At 41.1% G+C, this 23,830-nt stretch overlaps 1 protein-coding gene across 3 annotated transcripts in view; it reads left to right on the forward strand.

Annotated features, from left to right (window-relative positions):
- unc5db (unc-5 netrin receptor Db) overlaps positions 1–23,830 on the forward strand; it is a 185,807-nt gene that overhangs the window by 90,892 nt on the left and 71,085 nt on the right. For all 3 annotated transcript variants that reach the window (XM_067601621.1, XM_067601607.1, XM_067601612.1), the window contains exons 3-4: positions 16,900–17,043; positions 18,346–18,449. In XM_067601621.1, coding sequence (XP_067457722.1) covers positions 16,900–17,043; positions 18,346–18,449 — 248 coding nt within the window. The remainder of the gene's footprint in view (positions 1–16,899; positions 17,044–18,345; positions 18,450–23,830) is intronic.

Genomic DNA, 23,830 nt, shown 5'->3' on the forward strand with positions numbered 1-23,830 from the left:
ATAACTCCTCTGATATATATCTGAGACATGAGGGTGAGAGAAATATGAAGGGAGCTATACAGTATGAAAAGAATATTACCAAGGCTTAGACCAATATGGGATTAGGATTTGACTCAACAGTGTTTGGGGTGTCAGTCTGTAAAGCCTGTAATGGAATCTGCCTCACCCTGCCATAAGGAGCTGCAGCTAAAGAATTTCATTAGTCTGGCATTCATCTGGGAGTTCAAGTGTCCCCATGGTGATCACAAGAATGAAATCTGCTAAAAAAAAAATGTACAGAATTCTTCAGGGTCACTCCACAGTTACTGGTATCCGCTGGCAAAACCCGGTCATACTGGTTGAATATTACAGTAAACCATATCCTGTTTATAAAGCTGGATGTAGCAAGGTGTGACGTCACATGCTGGTTTGCTTTGGATCCAGTTTGAAGCCCAGAGTTGCAGCTTATAGTCGGTGCCATCTTTTCCATTTGGAGCCAGGACCTTCTGAATAAAGAGTGCTCTGGAAACACACCCGCTACCTTGGACCCAAGCTAACACCAAGCGCTGCACATCTGGGCTAACATTAGCTACTGTAGCTTAATCATGCTAACAGGGCAGGTATCATAATCAAGTACAATTAAACTTACTGAAATAGTGCAACAATAGTGCGACTCATTGTGAGTCCTGGAGCAGAGGAGAGCAGCAGGTGAGCCAACTGTCAATCAACACCCACATGGCAGACATCAAAGCCTTCAGATTTTATTAACGGAGCAATCATTTCCAAAATGATCACCAGCGCTTATTAGAGGGTCTGAATTTAGTGATTGAGACCATAATGACTCGTCAGGGACTCTTTGAAGCCAGCGTTTAGCGGCTGTTGGTGCGTCGCAGTGATACTTGCATTGGCTTCAGCCTCAAGCTGTGGTAGTTGTGATTCGCTTCTCAAGACATTGTTGGATACCAGGTAACATGGGATAGACCTGCAATATGAGAAAGGTGAGAGGTAGAGTTGACACATTTTAATTTTATGTAAATGAAAACAAACTTCACGTCCTTTCTAATAAAAGTAGTGCAGATCTCACGGGTACAGGCCTCGGCTGCACCGTTGGCCAGAACGTGCATGAACCTCAGCAGGTTACAAAATACTGCTAAACAAAGATCTATTGCTAGGCCATGTTTTTTCTTTATATATGGAGGAAAAGATCCTTATCACAGACTCTGTGATTCTGGCCTCCATGCTTACAGTTACAAGCTAATATGTGGTAGTTGCATACATAGTTGGGTCAAATGGTAGGATTGCTATTTAATACAATGCTTGCTAAAGAGAAATACTTCTCATTTTTGCAAACATTGACACTTCCCACCTTAATAAGCTAACAGCAGCAGAGGTGATGTTGCACTATTTTTCATCTCTAGTGATTCTCCACAGTTATTGGTGTGACTTTGAGCTGTAGCTCGCTAACTGTGTATGTCTCCCGCTATCTGCTGTCTACTTCTTCCTTCCCTCCCGAGCTTTGCTTTGGTCTTCACCACCTTCTGAGAGAAAGTACATAGCTGTGTTCACCAGCTAGTGGCTAGCAGGTAGCATACAGTGTTGATGTGAGTACTGTGACTGAGCTGGAAAACAGAAACAATGCTCTTAAAGACACTAGAAGGCTTCATAGAGCTGCAGTTTTGGGTGTCTTCATTGGTTCAGCAGTGAATGTAATCATTAGACTGAGGAAATATTAGTACAACTTTAATACAACTTTCTTCTGTTATACATGGAAACAGCTTAATCAGAACAAGGACACTGATTATGTGTTACATAAAACGCTTCAGTTTCTGATCAACACATGCAAGGTAAAAGTGAATGAATCCTTAATATCCTAATCTCACAAAACTCTTTTTGATGCTTTTCACTGTAATGCAAAGCAAGAATTTCACATGATTAAGATTCATGTCAGCCCCAGAAGATTAGTACAACTGAGTGTAGGTGGGTTTTTCTCAGCTCCGTCCCCTGAAGTAAACTCTGTCCTATTTCCTATTGTGGAGAAGCCCTCAGCGCTTCCTCGCGCTGTTGCCATGAAAGCCTCCCTGTCTCACCAAATCTGGGAGATGCTCAGCCAGGCGCCCGCTGGGAGAGCTGACTGATCCCCTGGGTGCTGGGTGTAAACCAGTCTCCTCCCACCCATATGTCCAGGACGGCGGGGGGAGCCGTCACTCATCGGTGCCGCCTCTTTTGGCACTTTCCTAATAGTGATTACTGCCTCCAACCTGGGAGTGTGAGAGGAAATCAGCATCCACCTGGCTCTATCAGGGGGGAACTCTTTATCCTTGTTTGTTCTATAAGAGGAGACGTGTTTATGCTATTAGGACTCACACGTTCTCCTTTATGTGATTTTAATTGAGGCAGTTAAGCCTCCCTTGGAGGAATCTGGCTATTAAGCACTTTGAGTTGCGCACAAACATGTTTCTGTATAGAACCACGTTGTTCAATAGTTACCCATGGAGCAGAAGGAAAGAGAAAAAAAAATCATTGACCTTTCATTCCTGCATCTGTAGAGTGTGAATGTTATCATCGGTGAGCAGCAAGCAGACAAAGCTCTCGCTTTTATACATATCGTGTGTGTGTGTGTGTGTGTGTGTGTGTGTGTGTGTGTGTGGTCGTAGGTGGTACGTATTCATCTGTGTGTATATATTGTCATGAGGGGTACGTGTTTGCATGAGTCAGTGTGCGTTATGTGTGTAGATCGGCCATCTGGGTATGTGTATAATTTGTTATTTGTACTGTTTGTATTGGTATTGCATGTTCGCATGTGTACACAATGAGGCGATGTTTGTGTGTATGATGGGTGTGTATAGTGTGTGTGTGCACGTGATGTTTGAATGTGTTTGTGACGGGTTGTGTGTTTGCACGTATTTATGCATGTGTGTTAGTGCATATATCTCTGTTTCTATGGTGTTTACAGTGTGTGTCTTTGCATAGTTTAGAAGATATAAATATGGAGTTAATGTATTTGTTGGTGTGTGTGTGTATGTGTGTGTGTGTGTGTGTGTGTGTGTGTGTGTGTGGAGTATGAAGGCCTGACTAAAGCAGATAAACGGCCTCAGTCTTCACCTGCCAAGCAGCCCAGGGGGGCTTGTTGAAGTGTTGTCGCTGTGTGTGTGTGTGTGTGTGTATGTGTGTGTGTGTGTGTGTGTGGTCAGGCTGGGGTTGCTGGCCGGACAGAGGGTTGGGCTTGACAAACGGGCGGTGACACCTTACCACCCTTCTAGCTACTGCGCCGCCGCTGCCGTCTCACCTCACTTTTCCAGCACAGCGCGTATATCTCGGGCTGAGGCGTAATGGCCTCTAAAGCCAGGATTGATGTTATCGTTGCCCCGGGGTTGCTTTGTGAGCCAGTTAATGGGGTTGTTAACCGAATGTGGCCCGGACAATACACCTTACACACCCCCACCTTTACCAGCACTATAGACTCCTGGGGGGAAAGGACGGGTTATAACTTCTCTTTTTCCTAGAGATGATTTTATTTAGCCTCACCGCATGCTTGCTGCCAGGGCTGAGGACTAGGCTATAAAGGTTTTTTCATTTTTTCTTTTTTTTTTTTTTTTACGATAGAGAAAGGAGCCCTTTGTCACTGCTGATGAGTCAGCGGATTCAGGTTTAATACCTGAGCCGTCACAGGAGTATCGATGCATGCGCTAGTGTTTTTATATCCAATTTTGACTCTCGGGAAGCTGCTCAGCGACACTTACTGTACCAGTGAAAGTGAGGATGCAGAATGACTTCAGGAGCCGCTCAGCACTTCATGATTTCTGCAGGAAAATTGAGGCTCGGAAGGTTCATTTTTTGTGCATTTTTGCCTTTATTGGATAGTTAAGAGTGCAGAGAGGGGCGGGCGTATGACATACAACACAGGTCCTCAGCTGGAATCCAACCAACGCCTGAACCAGATCACCAGGCTACCAGAGTGTCTGTGATACCATTTGTCCCATTTACACTTCAGTGTATTCCTAACCATGCTTGTTATTTGCTGTTTCATCTGTAGCATTATACCTCTACATTATGATAAAATATAAACATTAGCTTTCATTGTTCTTACTCACCCGTACTCACTATGCTCTCAGGAGAAAAGGGGAAAGTGGGAGTAGCTATTCCAGGCACCCCTGCTAATAGAAGTAAAAATCCCTTTCATTTACCTCATAGACAATATTACCTGACTCACAGTTTGGACCAAAAGATGAACAACTGTGTCAGAAAATATCTGGTTCTTTGATTAAGAGTCAAAGGTACAAGACTGGATATAAGATCTTTGGGGTAGAAGTGAACTACAACTCCCAAGATGCATTTCAGCAAGAAATATCCAATCTCGCAGCTTTAAGTTGTATCATGTGCGTCACTAACAATGGGTGGAAGTTTGATTGTGGTGTTGAGAAGCCTTTTGAATTCATTACTAATGATGGTCTTCTTCTACACAGAAATGGTGGCTGAGGCTCATGGGTATTTTTATTTTATTATTTATCTATTGTTATTTTAGCCAAAAGTGAAATAATTCAAACTGATGTCCATAACATCAAGCTATAGGACTGGTACGTTACCTGGTAGAGTCCCATGTTTCTATGTTTAGTAATATTAAATATTTGCTTCCTGCACACACGTAATGTTTTACAGTCTGGAGACCGTTTTGGGAGAAGACAGCAAAACACTGTTTCAGTCTGGACGATGGAGAGAAAAAGGTGTTTTTTTACAAATTGAACCTGTTTAGTGTGGACACAGTCTTGGAGGTGCTAACCCTGATCCCTGCTGCTTCACACTCGGTTGGAAGCTGCTCCGGTGTGGACCGGAGGTCACGGTCTGATGTAGCCAGCAGGACCACGTCATTCGCATAAAGCAGAGGTGCAATCCTGAGGATCCCGTTCCAGACAGTCAAGCACAACCTTGTTGGAGCCGAGTCATCCCCCAGTACCCCCGTAGGTACATTGTTTTCCTCCCTCCTCATTTAGCAGTGCTGCGTCACTGTAACAGAATGACTTGCAGTTGTGAGGAAACTGAAAGTAATACAGTAATTTAGACAAACTTTGCTCTAAAACACAAAGGAGTGTAGTTCTAATGATTAGAATTAATGTGCTCAATATGGTGAAGTAAAACACATTTTAGATGCAACCTGAAGCAGAACAGTAAAGTAATGAATGTGGAAACATAAAATAAACACCCCCCCCCCCCTTTCCCTCCACACACAACGTACTCAGAAAATACAAAACAACTTCTTCTTCTTTTATGAGCCACTGTAGTTGTAATTGCTGATGTTTCCCACCATGGCGATACAGGGTCACTGTTGTTTTCAGAGGCTCATAACATTGCAAGATGTGTCACTTGCTAGCAGTATGTTTTGGGTTGGTCAGGCTTCATTTCACGTTTTGCAGGCTTGAAATTGGGTATCATTTGAAGGAGACACGGCTGTGGGTTGGGACTGTCTGATTACAGAGCTCAGAAGTGGGCACGGGGCCTAATGGAGTTGGGAGATAAAAGTTCCACTTTTCTGGGAGGAATAAAAAATGGTGTGCTATCAAATATCCTTCCCCCCAAAAGATAGTTGAAATAGACTCTAATGGCTCTGTGCACATGTGCGGACGTGTTTGCGAGGGTTCTTGTGTGCGAGCCAGTTTTGCTGGCATGCAATATGAATGTGGGCAGAGTGAAATGGTGGCTAATTTGGGGATTCATTTTAAACAAAGCCTCAATACCTTAAGTGCTTGGGAGAGTTTTCAGAACAGTACCTGCAGGATTCTTCTGTCAGCATTAAGTCCTGGTGTAGTAACCGGCCTCGGTTGGCGAGCCGGAGTGGACATAATGAGACCCTCATGGAGGATGATGCTAATGTACTAATGCTGTTCTGAGATCTAAAGTGCAGTGTCTTCAGTAAAGAATTCTGCTGTGGCTCTTACAGCATGTGGGTGGCTCACAAGTGCAAGCAAGCGCATGGACTAGACAGATGAAACAGAATGATTATTGGTTATTATTAGCCTTTGTCAGACAGGCCTGTCAGTATCAAGATATTTTCCACTGATGAAGCACGTCGGCTAAAAGTGGAGATGAGGCTTGCACATGGATGGTTTCTCCTCAGAAAACTTTATTCACAGGTGAAATCTTCTTGGATAAAAAGGTGCTTTAGAATCATATAGGAGAGGAGCTCCATATAAGGAGCTTCTGTTGAACCTCAGAGCTGCAGGATGAAAACCTACTGGAGCGAATTTGATTGCAAGAAAAACTCGCAACAGGACTAGTGTGAGAACGGGAGAAAACATGCTCTCTTCCAGGTATTAAGTATATATCTAATGATGCCAGTGATCCTGGAGAAAGATTGTTGACATTTGAACTAAGCAGCCTCACTTCAGTGCTCCTTCAGAAGCTCCAACTCCCAAATTCATGAAGGTGACAACACTAACTACTGGGCTAATCCAGAGCATCAGCTGTAGAGTCACTTCTGTTCCTCTCACATTATTATGAGCAGAAAAAAATGTTGTCTCATGTGAGCACGACAGTCCATCCACCCTGTCCTCCTCTCTGCAGCCTCCCCACATCTCACTGGACCTGCGTCACGCGTCTCGTCTGTCAGCTGCAGCTCCTGCAGAGCTGAGAGGACAGACTGCCGTCACCAGGCCGACTGACAGCAGACACTCACTCAACCAAAAGAGTTTGCATGCAGTGTTTGTATTTATTTATCCATTGATACGGTTAATAAGTTTAACAGCAGGATATTTGTGTGATAAGTCTTGTTTTGAATATTAATGCTAGCATTAGAGATCAATACCAAAAAGATGGATCTTTCTCATGTTAGATCACATTCTAGGCCAACCCCTCTGTCCTAGAAATAACATTTATATACTAAATTGTAACAACAAATATATTTTGAAGGATTTTTATTTCATTTGTGTTCCAGCAAAATCCTGCAGTACAATAGTACACACAAACTTCTCTATGGTTCTATTGAAGTACTTAAGATGATGATCTTGGTTTAATACAGAAAAAGATGCAACATGTTTAAACCAGTCACATGACATCACAAACAGTTTGGAGCCAATCATGGTCCAGCATACAACTGATGTGGAAGTTTGGAGCCTCTAGTTCACACACACTGAGAAGGAACTTTAGAATGAGTGACTTTCAGTTGTAAGAGACATCTTCCAATGAAATTAACAAGATAGTGGATTTTTTAATGAGGCAGAAGGAATAGATAACGTTTAAAGGATTTTAATGAGGGAATTGTACACAAATTAATATTCAAAGTAGAGTATTTATATATATATGTCTTAAAACATGTCTTGTGTGGATCTTTAATCAAAGTGTTTTTCTTGCCTAAACTTCTAATCACACACAGAACATGTGAACCTCAGTCTCAAGCGTCAGTACGCCACCATCCACCCAACCACTTCCCTCCAATTTCATTCATTTGAGGAAATGTCGTGTGTGAGCAGAATGCAGACAGTCATTACATTTGACAACGCGACGTAATTGTGAGAACAGTTTAGTAGAGTATGTAAAGTACATGGACTGTTGTGTGTGTGCATGTAGCAACCGCCTCCTTTGTTCACGACACAAACGCAGCAGTTGGCGTGCTCTTCCTGCTCTGGTTTCCTCACAACGTCCAGACACATGCAGGTTAGGTGAATTGGCTGCTCTGAATTGCCTGTGGGTATGAATTAATGTAAATGTAAATGATTTTCTCTCTATATGTGTCAGACTGAAGACTGAGACCAGCTGTCCTGTTCTACAATATGATATGAAGATACCCCGTGGACTTGCACGAAATTAATAGTAAAGATTCTGTTTGCAGTCCAGTTCAGTAGTGATATGTACACACTTTCACTCAGCCTACCTGCAACATATTTTATTTGCCATCTTTCTGATCAGTAACATTAACATTGTTCCTTCAAAGTGAATCACTGAGTTGTTTCCATGTTCCCACTGACAGGAACGATGGCAGAAACAACCTGATAAGACCTAGTTTGTGATGAACTGCAGTGATCCTTTAAACACGTTGCTGTGCAAAGAGAGAGCAGCATCTAAAGAATAATATGGAGGGATCAAACTGCAGCAGGCTTTACTACACTTCATAAAACCTTACATTTCCACTCCTGAGAGGAGCGGTTCATATAGTGCAGAGGTTTTCAACCTGTGAGGCGCACCTCCCTGAGGGGACGCAGGAGAGTCGAGAGGGGGGGGGGGGGGTTGGGGGGGGTTGTAGGGACAAACAGGAGGCCGAGATAGTGCCTGAGGTGAGACAGGTGTATGCCAGTGTTCGTTAGTTATTATAGTTTGGCTGCTAATCACCAGAGTCCTGAGCTGGAGCTGCAGCAGTGACACACAGCTCACTCAGGCAATTACACTTCAACCTATTGCTGCAGTTTGCATCACAATTCATATTCCTTCATTATTCAGTCAAATCTGAACACATAGACATGATAAACATATTTTTAGATTCAATGTGACTTACACTTTGCAAGGATATTATCGTCTCCGGTGTCCTTCACGAATAAACATCCATAAATCTGCTTCAGAATCATGGAAGAAAGATGTTTTTTTCCCAGAACATGTCTGAGGATCTTCACATGTTTAAGTTTTCTGTCGTATCAAAGTGATTCATTCATTCATTCACATTCATGCTTGAGTTGCAAACAGGGACAACAAACAACAAACAAAGTCAGCTAAAGATTGTCTCAAAAGTTGTGATATAGTGAAATATATAGCATATTGCTGCGATTTATATATATATATATGTGTATTTACAGTGTATGTTTGAGTCCTGGCTGCAGTTTTCTGACTTCATGCAGCAGTATTTTATTTACATTTACAATTTAGGTGAAAAGAAGTCTGTTATGAAATCCAGGTGAAAAATCAAGACTTATAAAGGTATTTTAACTTTTCTATTGTGCCACTAATAAGTGGATAACCAGACTTTATATTTACCAGAGGCTCTTTCTGTGTGGAGTTGGTCTGTAATTACTTTTCCTTCTATTATTTATTCTTTGACTACCTTGTAAACAGAGCATCTTTTTTATTTGAAGTTAAGCATGTTTTTAAAGAAGATGTCATTTTTCAATTACAGATTAAATGGATTATCTATACATTGCTTTCTATAGGCAGAGAAGGCAGTTATGTTTGCATTAAAAAATAAGTCAAGGTCCAGTAGGTCATAGTTAAAGTAAAATGCTGGTGTTGTTTGTTTCTATGGTTTCGGTCTGCAGGTCAGCTGCCTCGCTGCTTTCAAAATATGATAACCTTTCAAACATGAATGTGCTCAAAATCAATTAAATCATAAATGGTTTGATTTCAGTTGGACTGCAACATGTAGATTTTTATAAATAATGTCATTTTAAGTGAATAGACACAAAAAAAGAGCATATAGGAAATATACTGTACACCAGGTCTTATAAACCAGAAACATCTTTAGAAACATATGCAGCAACGTGTCAAGGTCTTGATAAATAAAACTGTTGCAATTTCAGTTAGATAAGCTTTATTAGCATGCAGCACAGCACCACAACCAGTGGAGATAAGAGCACCTGTCCATTGAGTGTTGTTTGGATCAGTAATGGGGATCTGCACAGCCTCTGAAAGGCATCAAAAACGAGACAAGTAAAAGTTGGTGTTTATCAGAGAAACATGGTGGTTACAACCGGTTTAACATGTAACGTTCCTGTGTGGTTTGTGGATCATAAGAAATCTGTGCCCATTTTATATGGATGCCAAAGTGGGGGGAGTCCTCTCAATAGTGAATATTTATATCTTTGATGACATAACCACAGGATATATCGGGAGAAGAAGCTAACACTGTATCCACCGCCGTCCACAGTGACAGGTGAATAAAAAAATAACATCTGCTTCCTTCTGTCTTTTCTTTGAAACCAGCCAGAAAGGTTTATGGAGTAGAAAGGAGCCTCTGATCAATGGTTTGTACCCGTCAGGCACACCAACTCACCAGCTACTGTCATAATTTATTTGCAGTTGGCTGGATGTTAGTCAGCAGTTTCACACCCTGCTTCGAAGGCATGCAAGGAAACGGCTGAAGGTGGCACCGGCCCTCCACATTAAACCCCGCTTGTCCCTCGCCAGCTAATAAAAAGGAACCCGAGTCATGATAATAGAACTAAAGGCACCTAAACATAAGCTACTCAATAGTTCGTTTTAGTTCTGTTGGACGCTGCATGATGAGCCTCACCAACAATCACAGTGCACAAATATAAAATCATCAAAAGACAATGGTTAGGAATATCAAGTTAATTTATGCCTTGGAGGGCCCGCTGGTATTTCACGGCTGCTGCACACTGCTAAACACAATATACAGTAGATAAGCAGCAGGAGAGCAAGTGGACCCATTGTGATGTCAATTCTAGGCTTCTAGGATATACAGTAATACACTGCATTAGTAGGCTAAGGTCGTAACGATGAAAGCAGACTTACTGCTGCAACAAAATTAGAAAATCCTCTCAGGGATACTTACTATTTATTGATGTATTTTGCAGTAAAGCAAATCGCTGTATGAGTTGGTGTAGAGTGTGGTCTATCAACTCGAGGTTAGGTTAGGTTTGATCAAATCCCTTTATCGAATCAGAATCCTTTAGATGACCTTATCGAAATCTAAATAAATCTAAATATCTAATATCTGTTTAGCTTTCCACCTTAATCAAGTAACTAATTTCCTGAATAACTAAACATAGCACACAAAGTAAGGAAATTAGTGTTTGGTTGATAATTTCTTTGTTGTAACAGTAAATCTTATACCGTTGGAAAGTCTTTTTATTTCCCTTTTAAATGGTGCCACATTTGTAAGGAACATGCATTTGTGGGATGAGCAGCAGAGCTGAGTATGTGGGTTGCGCTCATGAAAAATTTGCCAAATCTTCTCTGCCAATGCCAAACAGCTTATTCTGCCATTGACTCTTGTTTGGTGTTTGGCGGATTGGATGATTGAAGTTTGAAGAAACAAGACATATTGGCAATTTAACAATTTATTCATTTAACAAACGGTAGCCTCAGTAGCGTGTGGAAGAACCATACACAGCCACAACAGCCTGGCACCTCCTCCTCATGCTGGTCACCAGCCTGGTCACACTCTGCTGTGGGATGGCGTCCCATTCTTCAACCAGTATCTGTTGGTTTGTGGGGTTTATCAGAGACGACCTCCAGAATGTGGGAGTGGAGAGGATGGAACGGCCTGCCAGCAGTCCTGACCTCAACCCCAGTGAACACTTGTGGGATCAGCTCGGGTGTGCTGTTCGTGCCAGAGTGACCAACACAACCACGTTGGCTGACTAGTGACAAATGCGTGTGTGCTACGTTTAAAACACAAATGTTAAATTTTCTGTAATCAGCTTTTATTGGCTGAGGAGGCAGAAAGATGAATTTTTAGTAGTAGTCTAATTAACCTGAAAAGGAGGTTACCAGTATGAGTTATGAATTGTTGATTTCTAACTGGCACATGTGAACAACAGAAGTAAAAGATTTGAGAGGAACAGGAACAGGGTCAAACATAGACTATTAGAACCCAACTCTAATCATCCTGATTGTATCCACCACCACGTTGTAGTTAGTACGGATAGTTTGATTCAGTTCTGTGTACATCTTGGTCTTTTCATGCTTCTTTTCCTTGCATTCACGTCCCTTTCATCGGTGCTTTGTGCAGCAAGTCCTCTTACCTAAGTGATAAAATTGGGTATTTGACAGCGCCATCCAAAATGATATTTATATGAATAATAAACGTTGTCCTGTTATCTATGCCAATGGCTAAAGTTTGGCTAAGTTTACACAACTGATACTACATAGTTAAGTTAAGAAGAGGTCATTCTCATGATTAAGGTTAGAGACACATCGACTCCGTGGTTATGACAAACAAACATGGTGACTGTGGGTAGAAGATTAACCATCCACCCAAACCTCCACTTTTTACAGCAGTGTAACTAGCTACTGCTGCCTTTTCTACTGACGACAGCTATTATTTGCTTTTTTAATAAACTCTAAACCTGAATATAAGTCACTTCAAACTACCAATGCTGTCATTTTTATGGTTAGGATTATTTCCTTTTGTTATGTAGACAAATCCATTTAGCCGAGCTTCTCTCCCAGTCTGACAGAATGTTCTGGTGGAAGCTTCGCCATGATGAGCTATCAACCTATTACCTTTCTAAGTACATTTGTTATCAGAATCCCAATAGCATTAGCATCCATATTTGGACAAAAACACCGACACATACCCTGACAATGGCTTCTTCTGTAGTTTGTTTCTTTTGTAAGAAATTTGTATTTTAAATAAGAATATACTATTTATCTTTCATATTGTTTGAGCTTCTCAGTCATAACTCAGTCATAACTCAGTCAAAGATCCTGCTGGTCAGTGGAATCGTTGAGAATAGGTGCATTTATAAATCATCTCCTCATAAGTTCACATCTTACCACATCAAATTGTGTCATAAACTGGCCGGCTGAGTTGTCTCCATGGTTTCAGTGCAAACAGGAAAAAAGAATTTTCATGTTGCAAATTCCTCAAAATGTAAACAACAATAAAAGATTGGTTTCAGCTGACTGACCCACTCCTCGTCCAAGCATTATGGTAACTTTAGTGCTTTAACTCTAGAGCAAAATGCATGACGGGGTGTAATGTGCCCCCGTGCAGGCAGACAGAAGAGAGGGATGAGAGGAGAGTGGAGAGCTGGAAAAACAGACCACGCCTCCTCCACGACGGGGACGGAGGGGATTGGTTATTATCCTGACATGATGCCATGGACCATGAAGGTCAAAAACACTCAGCCTGGGACAACATACGCACTGGATGTGCCTGGAACTCAGTCATATCAATATCACTTGTAAATATCAGGCAGCAGCTCATTAATGTTTTTCATCTCGCTGGTTTACTTCACTGCCTGCAGAGATCTGGTGATTCCCACCGGAGCAGAGGGAACCCCTGATAACCCTCCGCATGTTAACGGGAATATTAGTGGAATATTCATTTTCATTAGTCATGTAAACAGCTTAGTAGGAATATTGTCTTTTTTTTGTAATAAGGGCAAAAGCATGTAAACATAAATAATCATTGTTGGTGATTAATTGTGTCACATTCATTTCAATATTTCATGAGAATTTTGGATTTTAAATTATTTGCTAATTGAAATATTAGCAAATATGTATTTTTAGCCAAAAAGTATAGATCAGAGGCCACAAAGCTATTATCAAGCTAACGTGATGGATTTACCCACACACACACTCCTCAAACCTACTTATGAATTCAAGACTATTTGTTTTTTATGAAAGCTGGCAGATGGTTGTTATATCGATGTCTTTTATCATGAAATGTTTCTGTGGCGTGTTTCTGGGTAGAAATGTAGAAATGACTGGTAGATGAATGTAGTTTATTAGAGAATGCATAGAGGTGCTTTGACTACAGTTGTCTTCTCCACTTTACTCATCGATGTGATAACATTAAAGAAATTCATTTCACAGAAATAGCAATCACATGCACACAGAAAGAGATCCTCAATTTGAAATAAATGAGTGGTTATTATTAAAGATGGCTCAGGATTAGTCATCGAATCAATTTCTTTACTTTTAGCTTTTTAAAATCTTCAAATATCCTCATCCACTTCCTCTGGATGAAATTACAAAATGTAGCCATAATTCTTCTCTTGCTAGCAGAGCAGAGCAGTAAAAGTATCAAACTACCTGTTAAAAGGCAGCAGAATGAAGGAAATTACATCTGTTAGATTGTCCCACCTACGTTTTCAATGCTTCCTACGTCCACGTGTGTGTGTGTGTGTGTGTGTGTGTGTGTTAGCATGTTTAGCAGAGCAGCAGCAACAGTTAGCGCTCTGTGGCTACTGGCTAGGCAGGTTAGGGGCTTTATATCGGTTTATATGTAATAACATTATCATGCAGGAACCTACATCAGACATACATACGTATGTAGGATTGTAATATATATGGAATACTGCTGGGAAGCTGCAGAATGATATAAAAACCTCAAAACAAAACCCACCCACCACACACCAACTGCACCAATGAAACTGTCTTACCAACATCATCAGTTGGTACTAAATACTCACTCTGACTGGAGGAGACTAATGTGATGTAATATACATTTATTCTTTTTGGTAATTACAGTTTTGACCCAGTAAGTCAAAACAAACACGAGGAGGCAGGAGGCTGAGATATCTAGTGACTGTGAGTAAAAGGGTTCACATGGTTAATGTAGACCTTTATTTTGTGAGTTACTATAATTACATCTGAACAGATATTTAAATCAAACATCAACCTTTAAAATGAGGGCATGTCCTCTCAAGTCTAATCCTCACCTCCTGCTTCCCCGAGGTTCAGAGCCGCTGGATCAGTATGTTGGGTTTGCCAGTACGTTGGGCAGATATTGCCATTTTCTGAAAAGTCTAATATTGATCTATGACACACCAGCCCGCTCCCATTTTACTTTTATTGGACGGTTAACAGTCGAGAACCCGAGGAAATATATGAAATATGTGGCGAGAGAGAGAGATGGAAGAGTTGTCTGCTGAATTCTAACCCATGAAGTTAAAACCTTTTACCCTGAAATTATCCTAATGCAGCTTTTTAATGAAGTGCTTGTCATGCACATCCACATCCAAGTTAATAAGCTAGACTATGGCAAAGCTGCAGCAGTGACACTCTCTTCTTCTCTGGCTCTCTACTTCTTATTTCAGCCATCTTGCCAGTCTTCCTCTGTGTGATTCAGCCTTTTTTGGATGAAGTGACGCAGGAAACTGTGAGGAGCGAGGAGAGGATCGGGGAGGAGAACAGATCAAGTGGTTTACTCTAATGATCACTGTCAACAGTATTCTGCCGATAAACAAATAGGGCTGACAGATGACACAGTGGCAGCACTCATCTCCGTCTCTCAGGCGAACCACCTGTCCACGCCACTTTGGGCTCCAGGAAATGTGTTGCTCTGTCGTGAAAGCTTACCGCCGCCTTTTCTCTCTCGCCAACAGTCAGTCTGTCTTCTTTCTCTCTTTTTTCCCCTCTAAAACACAGGCTCACACTTTTTAGGGCATCATGGAAAGTCATTAGTCATTATTTTCTCTGCTGTCTCTCTTCCCACACACACTGTCACTTGCCAGCTCTCTGCCGCTGCTCGAGAAATTATGAATTATGTTTGTGTCTCACTCTCTACGGGGGCTGCCACGAGGAAGCAGCAGCCATAGAGCTGCTGCTTTGTTTATTCCTCTTCTTAAACATGGCCTTTTTTCCTCTCCAGGCCTGTCAGTCACAATTTAAACTACCCCGGTCACCAAGTACGGCGCAGTGCACCATATTGAGACTAACGACCTCATTTCTATCAGTATTTATTTTATTTAATCTTTCTTTAATCAGACAGTTACTTCACAACTTCACAACTCGGTGTGACAAAAAGGAAGAGTCTCACTTTTCTATTGTTGTCCTTTATAGCCAGCACAGTGGATACCGCCCGCCACTAAATGTTCTCCGTTTCTTAATTTTACTGCGAATGCCAGCATGGATCCATTGTGCGCTGCCATTCACTCGGGTTTAATTGGTATTCATTCAGAAGTCTGCTCAGCACTTCACAAGCTGTGCAGCCGCAGTATGAGACTGTTTGACTTCAGTAAGAGCATGTCAGATTAAAGTGTTATTTATCAGAGTGGATGCACAAGAGCCAGAAGAGTCAGGGATGGAGGGGTTTAGGATGGGGTTGGGGGTATGTAGGTATTGGTCTTTTCCAGTCCCCGGCACATTGCACATCTCTTGCCTTTAATCCAGCTGTGGGTATAAGGCCTGCAGGCTGCAGAGGCTCTGAGGAGCAGTGAGAAAACACATGTGACAGGCCCTAAGCCGATGACTCAGATTAAAAATGGGTGCTGTATACCGATCTGAAGCTATATGACAGGGTGACGAACATGTTCAACCGGGGGCTTGCAGTGTGTTGCCTAAGAGGATTTTTTAAAAATCGAGAGTGTTTTTTTTTTTCTCTTCTTCTAATGCATGCAAGATAATAAGAGCGTTGTGCAACATGTTGCGTTCGCAGGCCTTTTGTGTTAAATAATGTGCTATATTGTTCTGGTGTCGCCTCCACAGCTGGCATACATATGCTATTTGAAGCGGTTAAGTGTAGTCCAAATTATTAATGCTAATTCTGCTACAGCTGATTTAGCTTCCTTCTTGTTAGCGGCTTTGAGCACTGAAAACATACAGTACAGAAGCCCTGAGGGACTGTGATTCTGCCAGTTTCCTCAGTGATGCTCCCAGTGCTCAGCGGAGAGGTGGATTCAGGAAGTGTGTCAGCCCTTCCTGAGATCTTCTGCATAACTGGGCTATATTTTTCTGTTGTTACTTTCTTAAACAATGTGATGTGTTGCTTTAATCCAACAGAAAGACTTTCTCAGGAATAAAAAATCATTCATCTTGCATCATCATTGAGTTTGGTAAACTTTCCCGTTTAAAGCCAGATAAGGTATGTAAAGTATCGCCAGCTCTACATAACCAGTGTGGTTGTTATCTACTGTTACAAGGTTGTAATGTTTTCCCTGAAACACTGATGATTTAATAAGCTGCCCTTTAGTGAGTTTTTGTTTTATTTCATTGCCAGGCTACGCAGCACATTAGCCATGCTCCGTCTCTTCCCGCTCTCCAGTGGGGACTGAGTATCTGCTTGCATTACACGACACACATGGATGCAGATAATTGGAAGTTAGAAAGACAAAGACAGAGACACGTTTCTTATTATCTTACATTTGAGAATAATCGAAACTGAACTCGACCCAAAATGGCCCGAACCCTGCTGGAAACCCTGCTGGAAACCCTACTGGGTTCATACTGGGCAGCAGAACTCTGACTGCAAGGTATGTAACATATTCTCTGTATATATAGTAGCTAACTGTCTCATCTTTTCTGTCATTCCAGGCCTGAAGGTGCGCGAGGTGATGATCAACGTGTCCCGTCAGCAGGTGGAGGATTTCCACGGCCCGGAGGACTACTGGTGCCTCTGTGTGGCCTGGAGCCACCTGGGCACCTCCAAGAGTCGCAAGGCTACTGTCCGCATAGCCTGTGAGTACGGAAACACCTCCGCAGATAGTAGAGGCAAATACTTCCAGGCTGCATGGAGAAGGGAAATAGTCTGAAGTGGTCACAACTCTTCATAACGAGACCGAGAACAGAACATTTCATACTATTCATATCTTATTTAAATGTTTTTTTGTAATAAAAACAAAAAAAACCTCTTAATCCTTCAAGCATTTCTGGAGTTTTGACCCCTCAAAGCTACTAGTAGCCTTCTTTGATAATACTGTATGTATCTACCAATGATGTGTGGGTGAAACTTGTATTTCAGTCTTATGTGTATTAATATAGATAGGGTACATTTTCATTTCTTTCAGTTCATTCAGAATGTTTGATTCTTCCTTTACGTCTCGCTCCACTTCCACACAAACTGGCATGTTGTTCTTCACAGTATTACGGTGCAGGATTCAGTGACAGCAACATATGAGTCTTCAATGAATTGGCCTGATTACTGCTCACATCCAACTTGTGAGCAGATTAAAGACGAAGTACAACATGCAGAAAACTGTCTGTTTAGTGTTATGATGATGCAGAATGACAAGTCAACAAAGCTGTCTGACAGATTATTTACAGAGTCCATCTGTATGATTTAACTCTTAACAAACTAAGAGGCAACTGGACCCTTTTTATCTTTATTTTTGCTTTGGTCAGGAAACTGAACATCAGTGGTGAAATAATCAATTCTCTATTCAATGTTTTGTCCGAGCTGAGGATGAGCTAATAAGGCCAGAAGAAGACTTTTCAAAATGACAGAAACTTACAAACCAGTGAACTGTCTTTGACTAAAGCATCTTTAACAAACTCTTTGCAGAAAGCAAAAACATGACATGTGTGCAGATGATGATGTTGAGATGATGACTTACCAACCTGCCAGCTGAACTGTTTCCTTCCTGTATTCAGATTCCTTATATGCAGGGAATCTCTCATGATGCTTTGGAACATGAAACCCATTCAAAGGCACGTTCCTGCTTACCTGAAACGCTGACATTTGAAAGGTTTTCAGTGGATAGCTGCAGCACACTAAGCTATCAAATGGACAGAGCAGGATGCGTCACTATTGTATGCACTGCCCAGACTGATCATAGCAACACACACTTCCTCTACCGAGAGTATCCTCCAAACCACCTTGTCAACAGATTACCCAGCACAGGGCCACGGGATCCTCTCTATCCTACACAGGCTATAGTGGGTTTTGAAGGTCGTGGCGTGCGGAGGCATGGGCAGGAGGATTGAGGCCAGGCTGACCGTAACACTTGACACCTGACAGCTGCCTCTTATCTCCCCACACAGACCTGAGGAAAAACTTTGAGCAGGACCCCCAGGGGAAGGAGGTGCCAATCAACGGGATGATCGTCCTGCACTGTCGCCCTCCAGAGGGAGTGCCTGTGGCGGAGGTAAGACCGGCGCTCCTCGTTCCTCCTCTCCTGAAAGACGAGAAGCTTATACTCCCACTGAGCAGAGAAGGTCTGCATCCTTATTCTGCAGGAGTAACTCTCTGCCGCTCACACAGTCGATTCTTGCTTCTGCTCTGCTTTCTCTGACCTTTAAAAGATTGATATAGTTGTGTTAGATTCCAGGGATAAGTGCACATAAACATTTAGAGAAGAAGTTCCACCTGAGATAAAGAGGTTTCATTGCATGCATTTGAATCAAAACACTTACAACAAACCATGTAAAATATTAGATCAGTTAAAAAAAAGAAGACATCAAACACTTAGAGATTCTCAAACTCACTTTACATCACCATTAGCCTCACAAGTCCTGTGAGTTCACAATGTTAGAAACATCTGAAAAGTGGGTCAGGCCACAAAGTGAACGGTCCAATTAGAGTTTTGAAGGTTGATTTAAGGGAGAGGGTAGGGGGGATGTTGCTCTTTATCTCACTGGATTCTGTAGTTTTGATCCATCAGACATGAAAATCATGAAAGAGAATCTGTTGGTTAAAGCTTCCACACACAGATCTATGAATGTGGATTGCATCATCGCATCTAAGATGACAGATTTTTTTTTTTTATATAGTCTGAAGTCACTTATTGCTTTACTGTTGAGTTCATTTACATGCACTCTAGTATCCCAGTTTCAATATACATGACACTAATATTCTCCAGCTTTCTGATGTTGGCAGCGATGGAGGTTTGTCTTTGATGAGTTACCTCATCAGCTGAGGATGAATAGAATCTGCTTTCTGGCTGCAGGGACTCTGCTGCATTTACCGCTCTGCTGGATTTAACTTAAAATAAAAATTTAATCATAAATCTGTCTACTTTTTGCATGAATGTGATAAAGTAACTTGATCTGTAATGTGTTTAATTGGATGGATGGATTCACCAGAAACAGACATTCCTGTGTGGTTATTTTATTTTATTATTATTATTATTATTATATTTTTACTACATACATATGTGAGAAGCAAGGCTAGCCTGCTCGGTCCAGTCCCTCAGAGGAGCTATGATAGACGGGTGTCAGTGCATCAGTGCGTGGCAGCTTGCTGGAACTGCGTAGCTGCAGACTGGTGCCCATGCTAACCACTGTCCACCACCATCAGCCTGCAGTGGGCATGTGAAGCAATGGAAGAAGGTGGCCTGCTCTGATGAATCATGTTTTCTTTTACATCATGTTGACGGCTGGGTGCGTTTGATTTGTTTACCTGGGGAAGAGATGGCACCAGGATGCACTGTGGGTAGAAAGCAGGCTGTGATGCTCTGAGCAACGTTCTGCTGGGAAACTTCAGGTCCAGGCTTTCATGATGTACCACCTACCTAAACATTGTTGTAGACCAAGTACACCCCTTCATGGCAACAGTATTCCCTGACTGCAGTGGCCTCTTTCATAATGCACCCTGCAATAATTGTTCAAGAACAGTTTAAGGACTTAAAGGATCTGCTGCTAATGTCTTAGATACCAGAGGAGGGTTAAGAGGTCTTATGGAGTCCATGCATCGACAGGTCGGAGCTGTCTCGGTGGTACGATGGAGACTTACACAATATCAGGCAGGTGGTTTTAATGTCATGGCTGATTGGTGTAAATACTATCAGAAATAAGCAAATATAAATCTGCGTTGTGCATTCTTGCAATAAAGTATAATAAATTTAATGCATAATTTAATTCAGTGATACTGACATTTAAATGCAATTTTACAGACTCTTTGAAATGAGACAGACAGAAGGAAAGAGAGAGAGAGAGGAAATAGAAAGCACGCACATGTGAGCTAATGAGACAGATATGCATATGGATCGAGGGGGAGACGTGGAAGTGAAGCTAACATTTTATTTGGTAATTATTCAGTGTAATTGTGGTTTATCAGTGAAGTGTATGAAACTGCACTGCAGACTGGAGTCTCAGAGATTAACCTGTGACAGCTGCTTCATAAGAATGAGTCTCTATCTGTTGTATGAAAGGGGAAGAAGATGTTTACATTGTTTACATTGTTTACAAACATACGCGGTCGTACCCCAGTACAAATATGTTATTTGGATATTCACAGATAATGAGTCAAATCTATTGTTTTGCAAAGCTGACTGATATTCCAGAGGTGTTATTTTTACCTTATGATCATCATGAAGTGCATCCAAATGGTACAAAGGAGATTTTCAGATTTTTGTCATCAGCTTTCTCATTTTCAAATAAACATTTCAAAAAAGATAAATGTATTTTTATCAACCTGCTGTAGGCACAGTCGCTTAAAAATGCAATAGGGCCTCATGCTATTATGGCCCATTTTTTTGTCAATATCTTTCTAATTTCTCTTCATAGACACTTCAGACCAACTTCAGAATCATTATTTTACACAACCTCCAGTTTCTAAAGAAAACCATGACATGTCGTCCAGTGCAAATCAAACCTCCTACTGGGACTGACAGCAGTTACACAGCTTTTATTCAGACTTACTTCTTTACAAGAAGTGGGGGTTCAAATATGTTTTATTATTAGATTAATTCAGGTACATGTTTTTTGGGGGGTTTTTTTGCTGGCAGCTAGCAGCTAAACATATGTAAAGATATATGTATAAGGAGTATGGATGGCAGTAAAATATTACTACAGTGCATTACACCTCTGAAACATACAATAGAAATACTCTAAAAAATGACCTGGTGCATGTAAACACATGTACAGTACCATAAAGATCTGTATGGAATTTCTGAGGATGTAATATTGTTCTCATGCACCAAGATGGAGTATTTAACATTGTTTATCTGCTAAAGAGTGGTTCATTGTGGCGGTGGCGGCTCCGAGGGAGACGGAGAACAGCTGTTTCTCACAACCTGCAAGAACGACTAGTGGGACAATTCTCACATTTAAATGTCTCCGTTAAAAACATTCTCACTCCGGTTCAGACGGTCTCGTTCCATATCTGGCCCGTTGATCATCAGCATGAACAATGGATGTGTAATTGATGTGAGCAGGGAACAAATTTAGGTGGAGGTCAACCTCCAGCTCTGCGCTGTATAAATGATTCAACATGGAAATGGAGGAGTGATGTCATTCCAGCAGCAAAGAATTCACAGCAGGGATAAAAATAGTTGAATCTGAGCAGTATGGAGCAAATCACAATCTCCCATCTAGTCCTTTGTCAACACAAATGAGCCCAGCCACAAGAGATGGGAGTGAATAATGTAGAGAGCACAGGGCAGATATCTTCAGCCCAGTCGATTTCAGCACACCTCGTCCATGAAATATTGAGATGGCGTCATTGAGTGTGGCGGTGTGAGGTTTCAGAGTGCTGCTGCAGGATGGATGCTACTATAGCAAACACAGAGCAGGCCCCGATACAAATTGAGTCTGCGGTTTGGAGAGCAGTGTAAACACTGTGCTTCTGAAGGGTGTGTTTGGAAATCACCTTCGTCAGCAAGGATGTCAGGATGAGCTAATGAGTCGCCAGCCACTCAGAGTGAAATCATTTTGTATCATGTCGTTACAACAGTCTCACACCTAGCAGGAATCTCTCCTCCGCTCTGGGCATCTTTATTTGCATGAGGGAAGTGCTGTGCCAGATATATTTCAGACTCTTCTGTAATTCCTCTCCAATTATCCCTTCATACTACAACTGTAACATTTTATAGGTTGCTTATTTCACTCAGTCCCAATATTGACATAATATATTATTCAGTATTGACTGAATATGAGATTATCAGCGTTTATTTTTCTGTGGTTGTAGTAGTTACACTGCAGTTAGCTGGAGTCTTAAAGGCACTTTCTATTGTGTAAGTGTAAAAAAGAAAGACATTTATAATATACTCGGAGACTGCTGTGTTAAATGCCAACATACAGTACAAATTGATATTTGTATAGTATATATGGGAAGTAATGAAGCAACACTAATTTCATTAATTCTATTATAAGTTGTAAGTAAATTGTTTGCACAACAAGCATCATCTTTGTTTTCTTCATTGCTCTTAGATAGTTATATTTCAACATTGACTGTAATTATGTTGTATTTATTGTATAGAGGAAAAGTCAAAAACCAGTAGCTAAAAATCCAGCTGGTTACCGTCTCTTTAACTTCTCATGTTGCTGCAGTGATGTAGAGGTGTACCCCAGGTACAGCGTGACATCACTGGTGGGTGTGGTTGCAAGTGCAACAGCTCATAGCTCTGAAGTTACTCTTTAAAGAAGTCATTCACATAAACTTTTTGTTAACAGTGTCAGATTGCTGTGTACAGTATATTACACCACAGTAATCAACCAATAAAATCATTCTCGTGTCTTTGTGAAAAAGCATTTATTAAATACTTCTATTATAAATACTATTTTTTTTTAAATTATCAGCAAATAATACACACATGGTAGAACAGCACAAGATCTTTGTTGGACTGTGAAATCACTGTAAAGTCCTCCATCCATCTGACAGGTTTGCACTATGAGAATTGTATGTTTTTAGATCTCTAGGCTCTTGTGAGTGTCCATACCTGCTGCAGGACCTCGTTAGCTGTCTCCCTGCAATATCTTTAAGTCACTTCTGCACCAGATGCAACCATTCTAGCAAACGTGAGAGCAGGTGAAATCTCCGTCTGTGAAGCACGAGAGGCTGAAGTGACAGAGGTTGTGATTCACAGAGCTGGACTCAAAAACACTGATGATACACTTAACAGCACACTGCCCAGTGTCTCTCACATGTCTATATACCACTAAAATGACCTTTTTTTACTGACAACAGATCAAATAACATGATAATGTGTAATGTGAAGGCTTCCTCTCAGCACTGTATGCACTCAAAATATAAATCATTGTGTGAACATAATTTAATCATTAGCACTTATATTCCATTTAAACAGATCAAGTAACATCAGTTTATCTTCATTATGTTGTTTGGACACCACATAGATTTACTGAATTCAAATGTTTGTACTTAATCTGGTCAAATGAATTTAAGGTTAGTTTATGTTGGTCAAACACTTTACTACAACACATTTCAGCCTTGTTGAATGAACTGATAAAGGTTTTGTCTGTTACACTAATGTCAATCTTGTTTCAGTTATTGTTGTTGTCATTGCTACTGTAATCATTCATTTAGGTCCACTAGCATACATAATAAAGAACAACAAGCCAAACCATTTTATATTTTATTTATATGGCTTTAACCTTGTTCATCTTAGCTTTCCCCCCTTTAGTATTTAGCATCATATTAGCACCAACAGTCCTAACAGCAACCACGCTGTTCTGAAGGATTGTTGACACAAACTTTAAAGCGAAGAAACCGAGAAGATGAAATGAGTTGAGTAAATAACAGGTAGATGTAGAACTGTTGATGCATGTAGGATATAAGAGAAGATTACAG

The sequence above is a fragment of the Thunnus thynnus genome, chromosome 2, assembly GCF_963924715.1.
Source record: "Thunnus thynnus chromosome 2, fThuThy2.1, whole genome shotgun sequence".
Classification (NCBI taxonomy): Eukaryota; Metazoa; Chordata; class Actinopteri; order Scombriformes; family Scombridae; genus Thunnus; species Thunnus thynnus.